The following is a 19,821-nucleotide window of genomic DNA, read 5'->3' on the forward strand; positions in this document are numbered from 1 at the left end:
CCACCACAGGAACCATGCTACTGCAATTACATTTTAAGGGTACAACCCTTAGGGCAACTACCTCATGTTTCCAGATCTGTGATATCAGCCTCTGAACTTTCCTTTCAACCTGAAGGCAAGCACAGATCTGATAGTGCTACAGTAGGTGCTTAGCAAACATGCGTACAGCCGCCTCACAGACAGGCAGTGGATAAATTCCTCATTTTGTCATACCGTATTATACTCACTATATGGCTGAGACATCCCTTTTATATTGTGGATAAATAACATCAACAGTCATAAAATGTTGTTCTTAACTAATGCTGGGGAAATATTTAGACATCAGCCCCCCTGCAAACAAGGAACACACTCCTCAGTTCTGAATGGAAAAATAAGCAAATACAGAACAGAATATATGTGAGAGCAAAAAGTCTAAACATCCGAAGTTAAAAAATATATCAAAAATCAGATTTCAAGCAAAAGAGAAATGTTGAAGGACAAATGAAAGAGCAAACAAATGGAAAAATGATGGGTTTCAGCCACCAGCACCCTTTTGTTAAGCACTTATGGGAGGAAGAAGCCTCTAGTTTTGTTGCCCTATGGAATTCTATTCCCAGTGTCTTATGCCTGCAGCAAACTGAAAACTACAGTTTGCTCACGTCTGTGATAGAGTTTGGCAAAACTCTTCAACATATCAGGAAGGCTGGTAACTTTCCCTTTACTTGGCATGGGTCACACAGATGTTTGGAAAGAAAATTCAAAGCTAAACCTGGCCAAAACAATGAGCATTTCTCCCTTTATAGCCCTTTCGAGGGACAGACCTTCCGTCCTAAACACCAAATTACTTTCCAGCTTTCAAAGCATACCAGCAACTGAGGTCTTGGCAAAGAATGTTCTGAATTCTGATTTACAAAAAAGTTTCATACATTTTGATACAACACTAAGATGCCCCTGTAAGTTAGATTCATCTGCCCACCTTCATCAATTAGCAGGTAAGAAATCAGAATATGATTATTAACTTCCTGGTTATCAAAATGATCAGAATTTACCTTTAACTAAATCTAGACCAATTTCTTAGTTTTCATAATCAAAAAAATTGAAAGCATAATTCTTTTCACTCAAACCTAAGGCAGCTATTAACCAATACAAAAGAAACAGCTGGGTTTTGTACAAAAGATATAGACACCAATTACCTGATATCCCAAGACAGTCCCAGTGATACCTTAATTGCTTGCTCTGAGTCTCCTTTATTTTAGCAGTTTGAGAGCTGAGCATCATGGCTCTGCAGCCACTAAGTGAGCATGGGCCACTTAAAAAAAAGGCTCATTGCTTCCCACTCCAAATGAAGTAAAGATGATCTGATTTTATGGTTTCTGAAGGGATTAAAGACAGTTTTCAGATATAAATAACATTTTAAAATAGATATTTAAAAATACCAATTTTTTTCTTAATAAACTTAAGAAAAGATCATCCTATACTGAAGGGGTAAATTATCTAGTTTTTGGCAGGGATCTATTACTCAAACATAGAAAATTAATAGAATTTATATCCAAAATTTAGTGGAACATTACAGTTGTATCTTTAACACGTTAATTTTTGTAATCAAGAAAACAGTAAAGCCTGTTCAAAATTAGCTCAAAACTTCTGTTAGTGGAGTTCAGATAACTGACAGTAATGTCAAGAGACAAGCAGAGATGGAGGAACTTGAAGGTGATATTCGTTTAAGTAGTAACTTTTTGTGAATAAAGAGGAAATGCTCAGATTGGAAAAAGACTTTTCTTGACTACAGAGTTTACCACTCCACTTGAAATGAAACATTTTGCAGCGACTCTTCAAATGAAGACAAAAGGAAAGGAAAACTTCAGGCACATTAAGCATAGCACATGTTACCCTGTTTCACATACCAAGAAAATGCTCTAGACAATATATATTTTAAACCAGAATCCAGACAAGTTTGGTGACTTAACGTGGGAAATCTGGCAAAAAATATGAGGGTAAAGACATTTTTGCATTATTATTTAGACTTGGTTATTTTAGCCAAACACATCTGTCTCAAACCTTCATCTCTGTGTAATTAGAAAATATCATACATCCATAGGACAATTTGAAGACAGTGAATTAGCTAATGCTTAACTTTAGCTAAACAGCTGAACAGCCTGGCAGTCAAGGCAGCTAAGCAAAGGTCTACTGACCTCAGCAAAAATGTGTAATTCTGTAACAAACGAGTATCTACTTTTTCAGTACTGCTGTAATAGATGTCTTAGTGCATTGCATTCAAAAAGCCCTTAACGTGAGGCAGAATAAGATACTCCCATGTTATGGTCCAAAACTGGGATAATAAGACAATACAGAAGTTGTTCAAGGATGTGAACGACCTGATTATACCTGTTCTGAGAGATGCTTGGGGTTCTAAGACCCTGTCATTATAACACTAGACAACATTAACCACTAGGCAGCAGTTCTTTCCACACTAATAGGTCTATATTAGTCCATACTGTATACAAGTATATTCTATAGACCTAAGTAGGTCTATATAATAGAAGTCACAATCTTTATTTTAATAAGAAGTAAATAAAGAATAGAAAAAACATTTTTGGCTGGATCAAAAGTTTTGTGGTTGCCTTCCCCTTCCCGCTTCCCCCGCCCCCAAACTGGAGGCCAGTTCAGTGGAGAGAGGGGTTTTTTTTCCTCGAAAAAATAAGTTAAAGTATGTCAATCCTTTCTAATATTTTGCTCCAGGTTTTTTCTTTATTTGTTTTTCCTCAAAGTTTGCCTACATTACAAAATGTAACATAGGCACTGCATAACTCTGCCAAACATTGACTCCTGCCCCTGTAACAACCTGATGTTTAGCTTCCACCACTCCGGAAGAGTTACATGGCAGCTGAATTGTTCACTAAGGATTATGATGACTCTGACCAGAGATCAGAAGCTAAAAGAGCTAACCCAGCAAATAGGAACCAAAGCAGCATCCATGTGGATCTATGCAAAGAAAACCACTGAGCTTTGTGCTGGGAATCTATCTTAATTATCTTTGTCAAGCTCTTTGAGTAGGAGGAGAACAAACAACGTATTTTGCTTGCTTTTATAAATGTCATTGGATAATCACAGTTTCTTAAGATGTGAACGGCACAATCTGAGAAACTAAAGTAAGATCATGAATTCCTCAGTTCTTGCAGTGATTAAGAGACTACTATAGCCACTGAAGTTCGTGGAAAGACTGCAGAGACATTAGCTCAAGCCCAGATGCCTTCTTTCCTTAAGGCATGAATTATGTTCATAACTACTCATGTCAATTTATGTGGACATGAACTTCCCACAGACAGGGAAAGCATTTACCATTGGACCACACGGAAAGATCATGATTGAAAATACTTTTGAAAAATGTCCACAGATGAAATTTTAATCAGTTTGTCTCTCAGAAAGAAATCACAGCAAACGTCTTTTGTAAGAAAACAAAAAGCTCTGTCTGCATCATTGTTCATAAGGAACAGAAGCGTGTAGCATTTACAAGCTATTAATGAATTACTTCAGTGTCTTTGACTAATTAAGCCAATGAAAATAGCAGCCTGCTGGTGCCCTGTAACACATAATGATTTGTATATCATCAAAAGAAACCTGAAATATATGAAACACTAAACTTGTTCAGAAATTTTCCTTGCCTGGTTCAGTTTACAATGCCCACACATCTTCATCTTATCCTTAGAGAATCATGAAAATAGGATCAGGGTCAGCTTAGTGCTTTGAACAAAGAAATATCAGACTCACCAAAAGCAGCAATGAAAAAATACAGAGATTTAAATTTAAAGTCTTCCCAGCCCCACAGTTATGTCAGCTATTGAGCCAGAATTCTTTTTTCATGTTTAAGTATAACAAATATCATTGCTAATACCCATGAAAATAAGATGTCTTATCTGTGAATTTGATATCTAAGATACAGCTGCATAGCAAATGCTATACGGAGCAAAGCCTCAGAGATGCTAGGGACGCCAGCAGATCTGTCAGCAAATTATGGATCTAAACAGGAGGGGTTTTTTCCCATTTCATGAAAACTGCCTAAAATCATACACTGCCAAGACTTTTTGAGAAAAATCATGATCTTTCAATAATTTTTGTTTGTAAAAGAAAGCAAGTAAGAAAAAAAGCTACTCCAGTTTAGAAAGTACAACAGGGTTTAAGCAGACATAAGCTCAAGTCCTTCTTGCAAATCAGGTAGAGCAAAAATTTGAATGTCAGTCATCCACACACCGTATCACCGTGGTATTTTGCCAGTTTATTTTGGAGCCCTCCTCACCCTACCTTGGTCTCATTCCTCCCGCTCAGCTTGCTATTTTACAGCAAATATAGTTTGGCCAAAATGTTCCTGAAAAAAATTTGGGGGTATCAGTCACATACTTAATCAGAAAAAAGAAAACAAGAAAATCATACGCTAATAATAGGAATGATGCAAAAATCTTGTTTTAAGAGGCACTAGGATTCATGATGTCAGTAGATGTTCCTTTTTGTGATGAAAGCTGGCGAGATTTATTTCCTGAGCGTATGCTTACAGCTCTCTTACATAAGAAAGGAAGGATCAGTACATTACCATGAAACCACTGAGCAATCCTGTTGGTGCTCCTCTCAAACCCAGCACGTCGAGGGATCTGCTCTTCTTTGAACCAGCGAATGATGACATCTCGGGAGAAGGGTCTGGAAGGGCGCTCCCAGATGTTACTGCATTGCAAGGCAAGTAATTACAGAAGAGAGTCATACAGAGAATTAGCAGCGCATGAAAGCAAGGGACAATATAAGTATTAATCTCTCTTTTATATATTTATATATTTACAAAACATCCAGCTACAAAATCATCAGTACAACTGCTGTTCAGTATAGCTCACTGAACAATTTTAACCTTTTTTTAGTTTGTTAAAACTACTTTGAGTTTTTATGGAAACTAGAATATTTTGATTCAACATTTGCAATGGAATTTTAACCATTTTCTCAAGCATAGAACTTGAAGTGAAAACCAATTTACCACAAAAGATGCAATGGACATTTCAGTCAGCTTTCCTTTTCCACCTCGTTTTTATCCCAATGTACATACTGACAAGCAATTTTTATTTTTTTGCTCACAGTATACTCCTTTTCTCTGGCAACAAATTCTAACGCAGAATCAGCTGTAACAGGTCGTGTATCTGAACCACTGAGCACGATGGAGGGAATCTTTCATTTAAACTCTTGTGTTCCCTTTGCATTCTCTACTTGCCAGCCTCCCTTACTCTTTGTACTACTTCCTATGCATTTTAAATTATTTTAGCTACTAGGAAGCAAATCAGGTCAAATATATGGAAAATCTATCCAGCTACCCCGAATAAGGACTAAGGCATATGGTATCAAATGAAAGCATGACTTCATTCCAGTTAAGCATACAATCTCATTTGCCCTGATAACAGTAGTAAACGGGAGGTTTTACAATTGATTTCTGTGTAGTTTGAAAACCCGTGGGTGTCTACCCACAGTAGGCAAAAGGATAAAGGTGAATAAGCAGCCCAAAGTGTTTCATCAGGAAAAGAACACTCTGCAAAATAAGACAGACAGTAGGAAAAAATCAAATGGAAGCTTTCCAAACTATGTAGAAATTGTAAGAAAGAGAAATCTCAAGTAAAAATAAAAGAATACTATTTTCGTATGACTTTTTAAAAGAAAAGGCAAGGCAAAAACTACAGGATCTATGCTTCATGCTGAAAAACTTAGAGACATAACACTGAACCCACATTGCCTTGAGGCAAAAGAATCTGTCTCATGCTAGTGGTAAATAACAACATGCTGTGCATCTCCTCCTGGAGCTACCAGGCCACTGGCAAAGCAAAGTTTTAGGTACACACCTGCTCCTGCTTTACCTTGCCAGTGTTAGGTGTGAGCAGCTGGATTACATACATCTAGGTATATTCACTATTAAAGCACATGTTTAAAGCAACTTTTATTTTTCTTGATACCTTTACAATCAAGTCATAGAGAGACAAAGAGGAGCCTTAAGAGATAAGGAAAACAAATAGTGCCTGTTTTTTGAGGTACAGGCACAGCTTAGAAACAGATAAATAGTACTGAGCATGAGCTGGATAATGGGCAGAATGTTTTTCAGCTTTTTTTCAGGCCCTTTTTGAAAAGACTCACATTTAGCACCACCAAACTCTATAGACAATAACCTCTCCCCAGAAGCTCAGAACTTCAGGTCAAAGTTATGGAGTGTCTTTTTCAAGATGAGCCACTTTTACTAGTGTTTTTATTACTTCAATATGGAGAAAACTTTAAGTAGTTTGGAAAAATAATGAGAGAATTCCTTTGACAAGTTAATTTTATGGTAAAAGATCCTGCTTTCTCCAAGAGTAAAATTCAGATTCCTCCTCAGACTGGGAGTTTTGCCTGCTGTTACTGGAGAGTTTCTGTATCTCAACACAGCAGAGCGAAGAACTTGCCAAAGCAAAACACATTTCCAAACAACAAAGGACTGATTCTCTCTAGTGCTACACTGACTGGTAAAGAAAAATGACGTGATGGGACTCTTTCCTTTCTGAGCTTGGATTTTGGTGGTTGGGATTTTTGTTTTTTGTTTTTTTTTTTTTAGCATTGCATGCTACCATCCTGCTAGCGCTCACATTGCCTTTATCACCACGTGAAGCCAAATTAATGATATAAGAAATAACCAGGAAAAGCGAAGAGTGAATAGTCCATTTCTAGCACCCATCTGCCAGTTTGGATGCTTTTCTGTAATTCAAGGCCCTCCCTAAGTAGTCAGGTGAAAGATAAATAAACACCAACGACACTTGATTTTGCCTTGAAAAAAAAAAACTAAAACCCCTGAAACTTAGGAGCATGACAGCTCTTGTAAAATGTTTCAAGGAGCTGTTATGCAGAGCAGGCAGTTTTAGGCTTGAGGCTTAAGACTTGCTTAAGAATTTGTCCATTTCACTTCTCCATATCACAGCCGTGCGTATTAATCTAACACTTTTGAAGGACCCATCTCTCTCTGTGTGAACTCTAAGAAATCTGTCTGAAAAAAATAAATGGCATTTAGTTCCCATTCAGTATTAAATCTGTTTTCATCTTTCTTTAAACATTCTTTTCCTGGTTGTAATGGAAGAGCAAGGCTCTGAGAATTTCCAGCAACTGAAGAAGAGCTTGTTGAAGTGGTGGGGATTGGAGAGGGAGCGATTCAACAGAGAACTATTTTGAAGTCACTGCTGTAACAAACCCACCTGGACACTGCAGAGAGAGACAGCAAAGGTCTTGCACTATTGTTGTTCATTTTTATCTCCTGATCGTTATTCAGGCTTGTTCCCTGGAACAGATTGCTCAGGCCAGCCACTCTTCCCTTCTGGATGGCACGCAAGGACTGCCGGCGGTATTCATCCCGGGCCCTGCGTGCTTTGTGGCTCCTTTCCTCATCTGCAGCTTTGGAGCGGCGCACTGGGTGGAATGAACGGGGAGGATGGGGAGGAGAGACTTTAGAAATGCAAACAGCCGTTTACCCATTTCCTTATACAATAACTTACTATCTTTATTCCTTATATGACCTGATTTTAAAAACATATAAATTACCACGCACTAGCAAAGAGCTAAACGGATTATTTACCTGATGCTTCAAATACAGGCCCACCACTAGACGACACATGCCAGACTTGAGCTACCAAAGAACTGATCACTGGCAATAATGGAGCCTCTACGTACTGCAATTACATCTGACGCTTGTTTTGGCTGTAATAAGAGAAATTCTGCTTCAGGACACCTTTTCCACTGGCAGTGCACCCAGTTTTATGTTTCAGGGGAGAATGTTAACTACTGCTTAAAATTAAGTCTGTGTTTAACAGAATTCTTTGCAGCTACACACATAGCTGGAATAGCAGGAGCTCTCAAAACTTGCAATTATAAAAACATGTAGGTCACACTTTTTGTTGTTAATGTTGCTTTCTTTCTGAAAGGCATATGCTGTCTTTGTTACAGCACTTAAAATAACAGAAGTCTCCATCTGGAAAACTGCAGTCTGAAAATGGCTTCGGTAACAATGGAGAAATTAATAGCTGTTGGAAAGGGTATGCCAGTGCTATGGATGGGGTTGTCTCACACCTGAGTCTCTGAAATTGCATATAAAGAACCAGAATCTGTACATGTAATACACACCTATCAATGGCACTGACCAGGGAGTTACGTATTTCCATAACCTGAAATGAGACTGCTGCTCTGGCCATCGCAGGTCAGGCACCTTTCACTAAAGCTTCTTCATTTTATAACCAATGTACTAACAATCCTGTTTTTCAAAATGGTATAACTTAAAGGCACCAAGAATTGTACTGCAAATACTCATCACCTATCAGCTCATTTCTGGTGCCTCAAGCCCCATTTTGATGGGTGATTTTTGAGACACAAATAACTTGAGGCAGGCAAATTATTCCAGTACAAACCAAACCTTTAACATCCAGTGAAACAAATATCAAGGAAGAAAGCTATTGCCTCCAGCAGCAATTATCAATCCTGCCATGACTATCTTGGCTTAGATCATACCCAATTCATAAAGTGCACACACTATTTCTTACTGTACTGTGATTGTACCTGTGACTAGGAATGCATGATATAATACCAGACATCTGCATTTCATTAGGTTGTTTGCATGCCTCTGGTTTACACTCCGTATTTAAAGCAAGCAGAGGTATAAACGGATTTGTCCAATTTTTGAAAAGGTTTAAGGGAATCAAGAAATAAAAGTGCTCAAAGCAAAATGAAACAAAATAAAACCCTCTGGGCAAATGAGGGAAAGAGAAGACCTTTTAAGCTTAGAGTTATATAATACTATCATAGGCAGAAAGATATGCAGGACTAAAGCTCATCAAGAGAGCATAATAAACAAGTCATAGATGCGTCATACACGTACAACTGGCAGGGTTCCAGTTTCATTTAATGACATACCCTGTGGTTTTAGCTAAACGCAGTGACAACTTTACAGTGCAGAAAATAAGAGTAAGAGGTCTCACTATTTATCTTACAGGTAATTTTTAAGGGTAGATAATGTAATCAATATACTACTTCAGTGGGTCAAGTGTATTAGTCACAAAATTTCAGTGATTTATCCTTTGTAAAGCCATTCACAGCAATGGCTGCTTTAAATGTGGTTTTTGTGTTTGCAACAACATGAGAGATGGCAAGGAAGTTGAGCACGATGCAGCTTGGTAAGACATTTAGAAACCGGTCACTGCTTGTCACAGCCACCGTATACAGACCGAGGGCAGACTGCCTGGAGCTTTCTGGGATTCTTTTCTACTGATGTACAGGCTGCCTGGTAATGGGAAAGGCAAGGTATCCTCCTGCCCCACTTTCCTCAGCAATAGACACTCCTTTTAACAGACATTCCTACTGCATTTTTGCTAGCTAATAAATCGATACCATCAGAAGCCAGTGACCTGGACCACATTTTCTCAACCCGCAACAAATTTTAATATTCCTTATGGCAAAACAGTGGGGAGAGGTAGCATAGTTGGCAAGTGTCAAATAGTAACATTCAGAAAACTTTTTGAAAGGATATATGACATGCAGTCTTCCCTTTCCATTCATATATATATGTATATGTGTTTACATATATGTACATACCCATACATGTGTATATGTGTCTGCATAAATGTCGGGATAGGGAAGGCTGCATGCCATCGACATCTAATTGCATGCATATAGATTATATATATACACACACACATACAAAGGCACCTTTTTTACGTTATGAAGAATTTTTATTGATATTTTTCAACTGAGGTATTGGAAGAATTGTATCTTGACCACAGGGATCCATAGGGTCTCTTAATCAACTTTTTTTTTTTCATTACTGGAGTCCCTACCCCATTCCTTATAGTCATTCCCAGAAAACTCTCTCTCCTTACACTCCTCTATCTTTAGGAATCGTCTAGCACAACTCCTACTGTGGATCGGGGTTGCTACATTATCCCAAGTTTCTTTTAAAACTCTCTGAGTGATCAAGGGACTTTGTGTCAGGTAAATAATCAAAGTTAGTGGCATCAGTAACTGGTTTGGTGACTGGAAAGGGTATTGTGGATAGGGATTCATCCAGCCGTTGCAGTCAGGGATCTACAGGAAGTTTTCCATTACACTCTAGACAAGATGATGTGTGTCACATGAACCATTCTCCTTTACCAATACCTCCCACAAATTTATCTATCCTGAGAAAGGTGGGCAAAGTCTGAAGGTAAACTGGACACTTTGCTGTAGCAGGTGTTTCTTACAACAGAATTTAATTAATATTCATATTTGTCTCTGAGTCTGAACCATGTCACTAGAAATAAGAACTTTATATCCAGATCAAGTGTACCACAAATATTCTAAGATCAAAGCAGCCACAAATTCTGCATTTCTCATTGTATTTCAGGACACATCATAGCCTTTCCCACAATAAGAAAGCAATAGCAGTCAGGACTTCTAGTACTATCTTAAATAAGAACAGATTACTTTTCTTGACTGGCTGTCCTTTTACAGTAAATGTACTTCTGGCATGACCCCTGTGCAAAGCATTAAATTCAAGAGTCAATATTTCCTGTAGGGAGACTAGATAGCTGAATGATGTCTTCCATCCTTAAAATCTCTGAATCATCACCATAGGTCCATATATCTAGCATCAAGAATTACTACAAGCAATAATTTACTTTTTCTTCATCTTCCTTTTATATTAAGGATTAAAGTCAGGACTGACAAGGCGGGGAAATGAAGAATTTGATTGATTTGTCAAGCTCTCAGGAAATCTACAGTTCAGCCAGTTCCCGTAAGTCCATCACCACTACTAGCTTTCTCTTCAGGTGTTGGTGATACCAACAACAGGTACATCCTCCTTCAGCACTTGTAAAACTAAGCGCCCTCTGCCCTGATGGCACTGTAATTTGTATAGAAATGCCTAAGCTGTTTATATAGGTTAGGTGCCAATATGACTGTAGCTGCAGTAGAGCAGGACAAAAATGGGTTACCGAACCCTCCTGGAAAACTGGTAAAAATATCCAGACTGAGGTCTGTGCTGTCATGATCATACGGTTACCACTACTAGAAATAAATAGTTTAAAGCCAGCTTGGACACGTCTGCATGACCTACAGTGTGAACATACTCTAACAACAAAGAAGGAATCACAAAGCTTGCGTATGCAATAGCTCTTAGAATGCTATAGGTCTTAATCTGAGTTTGCCTTGTCTACCTTGAACAGTTTACAAGAATCTATTATTCCTCTATGCTAACCTAAGTTGTCTTTTGAGTGAAGATACAAGATTGCCTTGTATATTTTCACTTAGGATTGGGAAATCCCTATAGCGGTCCTGGCAAAGTCCTAATACCAAATCTTCTGGTACACATGAGGATTAATTCATGCTGTGCTGCAGCTGAACATGGTCACACCATTTGTGAAAGACTAGGAACCCTCCATTTTGTGTAATCTATTTTGTGCTTTTGAAGTTACAGTCAGAGCTATGTGAAAGCAGAAGAAAAACCCATGTGCCATGAATATGCATCCCCATTTTAAAATTATTTTGTTTCAGCTTCACCCTTGTTAATAATTCTTGAAGGCTTGTTTATGAGCAATTCAAAATGACTACTTAATAGATAAAATTCAATCTTCACATTTTCTGAGTGCACATACAAATCACACGGTGTTTTTCCGCTTCCTAATTGGAAAATAACTTCCCCCAAATACTCTGCAATATGGCTCCAGTTCAGCAATCTTCTTATCGGCATGTGAATAATCGCATCCCTATTCAACAACACACTCTGAGACCTATTGAAGTTCAGTGAGCACATACTTAAGGTTCAGCACTTGCTTAGTTAATGCATAGCTGAACTCAGGACTACTCACTTTAAAATTCAGCATTTTATCAAAAGCTCCTGCCAGTAAACTCACTCACTTTAATTTCCGTGGAAGATAAGTACCAAACAAACATAAATTCCTTTAAAAGTCAGACAAAAATAAATTCATAGATGTGGTTTGTAGAACATACAAATATTACAATGTAGAAGAAGCTATAATGAGTCAGAGCCTGGTATCCTACTTCCAGCAGAGACCAAAAGTGGGTGCTCGGGGAAAGGCATAAGACTAGATCGAGTCACTCAACTCTGTTTACATTTTTACTGGAATAATTTTTGTCTGGAGATGAGTACAGCTGGTCAGATGGTATCTGAGCACTTCATTACTTGATACAGTTTGCAGGGGTTTGTAAGCACACTAACAGAATGCCTTTGCAATATTCAGTCAGATGAACCTTTATGTTGCAGTTTTTCCTTCTTTTTTTTTTTTGTGCAGGTCCCTTTTCTGCTCTCACAGAGAGAGATCACACTTAGAGACTGTGATATAGGGTATTGTTTATTTAATCCTCTAGAAGCCTACAGAAATGGAACAGCCTGTAGAAAGGTCCAAAACTAACCAGCACATATACACTCCTCTATCCAAGCTTAGCCTTAATTCTCACTTCTCAGTTTCAAAGAATAATAGCTTTGAACAGTGGACTCTCTGAATCAGTCTTTCCCTCTATTCATCTTGTATAGTGTATAATTGCTCTTACAACATCATTTTTTTCCTTTTAGTACTGATATCTCAAGTTATTCTACATCTGCCATTTAGTACATTAAAAAGCACTAAAATTACGTGTTTCAATTAACACGGCGGTTCTATGGGCCTTTATTGTTATTTGGCACAATCAGGCACATAGCAGAAGCAAACTGAACCGAACAACAGAAACTAATATTAGCAACACTTTGCTTATTGCCTTGGCAATGAACAGCTGAGGGATAATGTGATGAGGGGAGATGAATCCTCATCACATTCTAAATTCCATCTACTAAATAAATTAGTAGTGTCACCAATATCATTGCTACACTCGCTCTCCACAATAGCTGCTCTAGCACTGCTGTTCCTCTTCAGTACTGACCCCCAGCACTGTTGAATATGAAGGGCTGACTTCAAGGAGGTAAGACACAAAGGAGCCTGGCCTTGTTCCTAATGGGCAATATGGTTTCCATTGCAGGTGTGTAGAGACAAAAGATGTTAATGCTACATCTGCTTGTAATTCTCTCATGCATTCATGCATTTATTGATTGCTTATAAAAGATGAAAAGCAGATAGCTTTGCCTAACTTGACTAAATTTCCTCTTGGTGTCCCAAAGGAATATTTGAAGACAAAATTAAAGGATTACCATAAGAAGAAAAAATAAAAATCCGGAACTGAAATAAAAAGTGAAAAATCTGGTGAACCTGACGTACTAGTTCATTCCATAGCAATTTCAGATGTTCCCGCTTTCAAATATTTGATATATTGCCTGGCTGCTGGAGGTTCTGGCTTCTGCAGCAAAGTTAAGGAAACAGAATATGTTAACATTCCTCAAGAAGCAAAATGCAAAGTGTGATGCCATAAGTCTAAACCAGCCAGGAACTGGTTTCAGATAAGGCACTAAACACTGCATCTTCATATCTTACGTTGTCTCGCCCATTTGCTAATGGAACACAGTTCTAAGCCCTCAAACCAGCTGGGATAAATTGAGACACTGAGATAAGCATAAGAGGATAAATAAGGATGTGATACACTCTAGTCATTAGTCTGCAGTTAGTTTAATGCTAAATCAATTACTGATAACAGTGCAAACTCTGGCAGCACAGGATTTATAGTGGGCTGCAAAACCCAATTGCGGTGCCTGCGGCTAGAAGGTGCTGAGCTTTTGTTTCTCCCCGGCAACACTATTATTGGTGACCAGGCCAGACAGCTTGACATTAAGTGAGCTGCAGTCAGTCACCCTTCTGACCACAGGAGAACAGGTCTACAGGTATTGAGGCGCACAGGCTGAAGGCGATAGAATTCCTTCAGAGCGTACACAATACTCCAAAGGTTACACAAGAAAAAATACTGCTGGTAGATTATATCCATCAGCATATGATGCCGTCAAAAGCATTTCAACAGACCCAGAATGCCATTACAGAAATCATGGTCAAAACCTTTCATAGCTTATTTCTTTCCTCTCTGACTTCTCCCATAATTCCTCTATTGCATTTCTGATATCTGCCCCTGTACAACCAGCATTCCCTGAGAAAACGGAGACAACAATTTAAAACCTCGGTTACCTCTTTAATGCAATAGCAAGAAAATGTTCACTGGTTTTAGTACTGTTTACAGCACTTTGTTTTATTGCCAATTTCAGGGTAAAGATAGGCTGGATTTTTTTAATTTTTGGTTTTTAAATGGTTGCAAATGTATTTGCTTTCCTTATCTACCACCAAAGAAATGCTGAAGTATGTGATACCATCCTCTGTGCTAGGCTGCCAGCTGATGCTAATTGACAATGCCTCGTCTTCTACAAAACTAAAGGGTTATTTTTTCCCCTCAACCCATTCTGCTCTTAAACACCCAACATACAGATAGCTACAGTTCTCCCTTCCAAATAAACACATACACGTGGATTTACATACCTATCCAGGAAATAATCACCTTCTCTTTATTGACAGTGTAATATACAGAGGTTTTATTGATCAAAAAAGAGCGTAGCCTGCTATAAGCTTGGAAAATGGCACCAGCATATCTTACATAGATCTAATTCATGTTGTACAGAATGATTCACGATCACATCAATTGCAGGTAACAGGACTTGCGTAATTAGTCTTCAGGAACCGAAGTGATGACTAAAACCATAAAATAAACTCATTGCATACTTTGAAACATTTCTTTTACTTCTGTCAGGAAGTAACACTACAGCAATATTGTTTCCTGCTTCATGAGGTATTTCATGCAACACATACTGACTATCAGGTCCCTAAAATCCATTTTTAGTATTAGCCGATTAACCTTCGTGCTATATATATTTAATACAATAACCCCACACAAGCTAAAACTTTCCAATCATTACATTTCCCTTTTCTGCAGAGTAACCATATCAGTTTAGATGTGGAAAATAAAAAATATTCCTCCCCCAACAAAAATGCATAATTCTTAGTGCAAACAAATTTCCTACTTCTAAAGCCAGCTATACAATAGATTCTGGATGGAGTAAACTTCCATTAAACCTCTGAAGTCTTATATACTCATAATGTGGACCTTTACTTACCTACAGCATGTATGTATACATATATATAGCAATATATTTGCTCTGTTCCTTAAAGGCTTTTAGAAACCACTAATGTATTTTTAAATTAATCATGATGAGGATATTAATAAATGGGTGGCTGAAAAGGAATAACATCTCCATAGAGTGAAATCATCATCATAAGGATTTTTTTTCAGAGCAACAATCTAAGTATTATTTACTGTAATCTTTTTAAATTAAGTGAGTTTCAGTGCTGATATCATAGCTTGACCCCATCACCATATGGAAGTAATTAAAATGCAGATGAAGACAGATTTTACCTCTTCAGAGATAGCTGAGAGCAAGGTGTCGAAGTAACTGTCCAGAATTATTATTAGTAAACCAAAACTGTTAATTAATTACATCAGACAAAAATTAACTATCACTCACTGTACATGGAAAATTTTCTATAAGGGATGGACATGGATTGCTATTCGGAAAGAAAGGTGAAATTGGTAAACTCGCAGTAGCTTCTGTTTGTAAGGTCAAGCTGGTAAGCTGGTAATTTCCTGTAAAATAATATAGCACTTTGCATTACTCTAGGTAGAAGACATTTTCAGCGACACCTTTTTCCATTCTACAAGTCTCCTTTTATTCGCTTTTAAGAATACATAAACTACTCACACTGTTCTTCCCACTCCTGGTCATCGTCACTGTGCTGACTATGCTGCTGCGCTTGCTTGAGGCTCAGATACAGCTCTTTCGCTCGGATTTCTTCCTGCTGCCTTATTTGTTCTTCACCCTTTTGTCTTTCCTCTTCTTCTCTTTTCTAGGCAAAACAAAGTAAAACAGAAGTGACTAAAGAGGAAGAACGTGCCAAAACTTAGGACACAGCTTCAGTTGCTTCCTCCCACAGAGCAGCTACGTTACCTTGGACAAATCGTCTCTTCTAACATTGGGTTTCTCACCTATCACAAGAGGCAGAATAGAAGTTTCCCACCTCTTAGGAATTTCTGAGAAAGGTATGTTTTGAGATGTACAGGCATCACAGGAATAAGGAACACGTAAGTATCCAAGACCTGAAGTCCATATGGGAAAAGTGTTTTATCACGTGGCACCAAAGCCTGTGCTATCCTACAGTCCATAGCAGTGCTCGTTTTAAGTCCACACGTGCTCCCACTGGAGATATCACTGTCACTCAAGCAGTATACACATCACCTACAGAACCCGTAGAATTCAGTAACTGATTTACTGGTGTTCTTTGTTTAGCAACTGTCACCGTGTGTCGTCATAACCAACACAGAGAATAATGCTTTCCAAATATCAAGTTCATTACATTCTGGAAGAAAAGCCAGATCCTTCAGCACACACCAGTCACTTTGCAAAACATACCTAAAAGTAACATACAAAAAAGTTCCCTTCCAAGAGGACCTTTTTTGAGATGGAAATCTGATAAAGATCGCCTCTACAGCTGGCCTTCTACAAACTATCAATTACACCAGAGCTTGATTAGTGCAGAAACGGGAATCTGTATCTGTGTCACAAACTCACAGACTGGCTGAGGCTGGCAGGGCCCTCTGGAGCTCACCCCGTCCCACCCCTGCGTGAGCAGGCACCCCCAGAGCAGGGGCACAGGGCCGCGTCCAGGCGGGGGGTGAATGACTCCAGGGAAGGGACTCCACTAAATTTTTGCTAATAAATTTTCCCAATTCCCTTCGGTAGCAAAGCAGCAGGTTTAATTCATTGTTCAACTGAACCCCAAAAAAACCTCAGAACTGAACTTCATGAAGTGTTATTCATGTTACTGAAATAACTTGAATTATGAATAAGAACAGTTTTTATTTCATTTTATAATGGAAACAACACTATAGCCTTTTGGGTAAAAAATTTATGGATAAGAATTTTGTTATAAGTCACCAAGTAAAATCACCCTGAATTACTAACCTAGTTACCTAACCCAAACTCTACGTAAGGGAAGCCCAAGTAGACTGCAAGTTGTTGCAAAATGTTAATCCTATCAAATTTCTAGGGTGAAGCAACTGACATGCAGTTGAATATAATCTGGTGACACTCTGCTTTGTACATTAGGAGCTTTGGGGTAGATCTGTCTTCCTTAAATAACTTCTGTGTATTAGTCAGAAGTGGGATTTCATAAGATCTTTGCATTTTCCTAACTCTGTGACCTTTCAGAGGGATTTTAATGCTTCAATGCAACGGGACCAGCAATAGCTGAGCGCAGAAAAAAAAAAAAAGCCACCAAACAAACCAAAACCCACACCCAAACAAAAACCCGTGATTACTTCAAACTGGAAAACGATTTTCTCAAATGCACCAACACATTCTATCGATCAGCTGAGCTGATATTTTTGAGCAAATGTTTCTTAGCTACAGACTTCGGACAGGTAATTTTTTTTTTTCTTAAGACATAGTATGATGTGAAGTCTGAGAATTATGTTCCAGTGGGATTGCTCCTGCTCTCAAAGGGGCATCAGACATATTTCGCTGCCTTTTTATTATATTTGTGCACTGTGAACTTTGTGAAAGGGCATATTTTCTAAGTTTGAAAACAAACTTTCAGCACAGCAGGATGCACAGCATGACCAAAACAATCCATGGTCTATTTTAATGAGTACCACAACTATGAGTGGAGAGATTTAAAAAATGGGGCCAAAATCTGACTTCTATTATTCTCTAAACATAAATCTGTGTGTTCAGGAGATGCAAAACTGAGCTTTCACGATGTTGTTCAGAATCCTGCAAAAAGTAACCTGCATACCTATTCTTTTTAACACATCAGTTCTTCCTGTCCGGTGTTTGGAGATGCTACTTGTATGAAAGTTCAGACTACGTATAAATGTTTGTTATAATTCAGCTTCTTTTCAGGCTGAAAGGGGCTGAACTATCCAAAAGCTATATTAAATTCAGTAAAAGTATATAGTAATTGATTAACACTCCCCTATTGTAAAATAGATTGTATTTGATAATATATTGGACAAGTACTCATTCGAAGGTTGTCTGTCCTATCTTAACACCTGCCAGGACACAAAACCCAAAATCAACGTGAACGCAGTAATATGAATGTCCAAACAGTGTTGTTGTTTAATGCCCCTAAGAGGGACTCTCATACATATTCCCAGTGGTGAAACAGGTCCCTGGGATGTCTGTCTGGGAAACAGAAAAAACCTTTAGTCCACCATGGGGAAGGAAAGGCTTTTTTCCCCTCCTCCCCCTGCACCAGATTTCTCTAGGTCTGCAGAAGTTATCTGTTGTTAACCAGCAATCTGGAATTAAAGGAAGACAAGTCCAATTCTTTCCAGAAGATAGCTTTCTAAAGCAAACAGGATTGCTGTTTGCAAGCTCTAGAAGCTCAGTGAGGGCCAGAAGCAGCAGGAGGAATCAGGACAGTTTGGTGGTTCTGGTCAAGGACCACACAACGGCAGGTTTAAGGAAGAATGACAAAAAGACTGAAAAGCAGCAAGCCGTTTAGCAGCGACAAGCAACGCCATCTACAGAGTGGGAAAAAGGAACAAATGCAAATCTCCATTCTTTGAAAGAATTCAGCTGCTTTTCCATTTCCCAAAGTAACATAAAGCAATATTTCTCCTTTTAGCACAGCTGAGCTCTACCAGTTTACACCAGGAGAGGAGCTGTCTTCTTGATAATACAACAAATCAGAAGACCTGAAATATTGGGTGTTAGCAGTGATGTACCTGTGTAGTGAACAACACTTCCCTAACACGCATAATGAACAATACATTAGGCTGGTCTTACTGTTTCTGAGAAAGAAAAGCCTGGTATTGTTCTTCAGTCAATTTTTTATGCTAGAATCTTTGATTATTTCAAAAATCACCCTCCCATTGTTATCTCCTGAGTCCTGAAAAGATTAGTTGAGTGGACAGCTCATTATTTTTGAGAAGTCAGTGCTTTTAGGAAACACTGATTTCCAAGCCCAGCAGCTTCTTCAGAATAAATAATTAAAAAACCACCACAACTATCTTTTTAAATACTCCATAGAATTAGGGATTCCATATTTCGGTTGCTAGTAAATGGCTCTATTACTTTCTTGGAAAAAGTATGCAGTTGGCTATTCTATATTCTTATGAGGAGACTATTCATTCACTTAGCTTCACTAACTAAAAAAATCCAATACTACCAGGCTATCTTCTACAGGACGATGGACAGACACAAGGGTAATCCTGAGTTATGAAAATGTTTTCTAGTCAACATTTCAAACCACAAGGTAAACTTCACATGGGGGGAGGTAGGAATCAATTTCACAGCAGTTTCCCTGAATCACACAAGAGTTTTGTCACAAGTTTGGGGTTTTTTTAATGTAGCCACTGTTGAAGCAATTGTAGTAAAAAAATGTCTTTAAAAAAAACCAAACAACACCTGTAGCTGTACGCTTCTACGGGAGAACTTATCTTGGGCCGCATACCTCCGGGACACAGGGCTCTGCCCGCCCTGGGGACAGTGATGCACAGACATCAACATGATGGATACAAAATGTCCGTTTATTTGGCTGCGTCACACGCTTATATAGCTCTTGCGGTTCCTGTTCCTGCCACTCCTATGGGGAGGAGTCTATCTTTCCGTTACATCCCGTGATCTTCCGGTCGCCGATCCCTGTCTATTCCCCTACATCTCCCCCTCCCCATGCTACTAAAATTCTACGAAGCTACTTGCATAAGCGGATACATATTGCGGTCAGATCTATATTCATGTAACGCTCGCAGGCGCTCTTTGATTTGTCTTATAACACAGCATAACAATGGTAGCCCACAAGT

At 38.5% G+C, this 19,821-nt stretch overlaps 1 protein-coding gene across 1 annotated transcript in view; it reads right to left on the minus strand.

Moving 5' to 3' along the window:
- Positions 1 to 19,821, minus strand: part of SH2D4B (SH2 domain containing 4B) — an 82,447-nt gene that overhangs the window by 35,938 nt on the left and 26,688 nt on the right. The window contains exons 4-6 of the mRNA XM_064464851.1: positions 15,719 to 15,863; positions 7,215 to 7,425; positions 4,565 to 4,692 (exon numbers count right to left, since the gene is read on the minus strand). Of these exons, the coding sequence (XP_064320921.1) occupies positions 4,565 to 4,692; positions 7,215 to 7,425; positions 15,719 to 15,863 (484 nt within the window). The remainder of the gene's footprint in view (positions 1 to 4,564; positions 4,693 to 7,214; positions 7,426 to 15,718; positions 15,864 to 19,821) is intronic.

This window comes from Phalacrocorax carbo, chromosome 13 (genome assembly GCF_963921805.1).
Source record: "Phalacrocorax carbo chromosome 13, bPhaCar2.1, whole genome shotgun sequence".
Classification (NCBI taxonomy): Eukaryota; Metazoa; Chordata; class Aves; order Suliformes; family Phalacrocoracidae; genus Phalacrocorax; species Phalacrocorax carbo.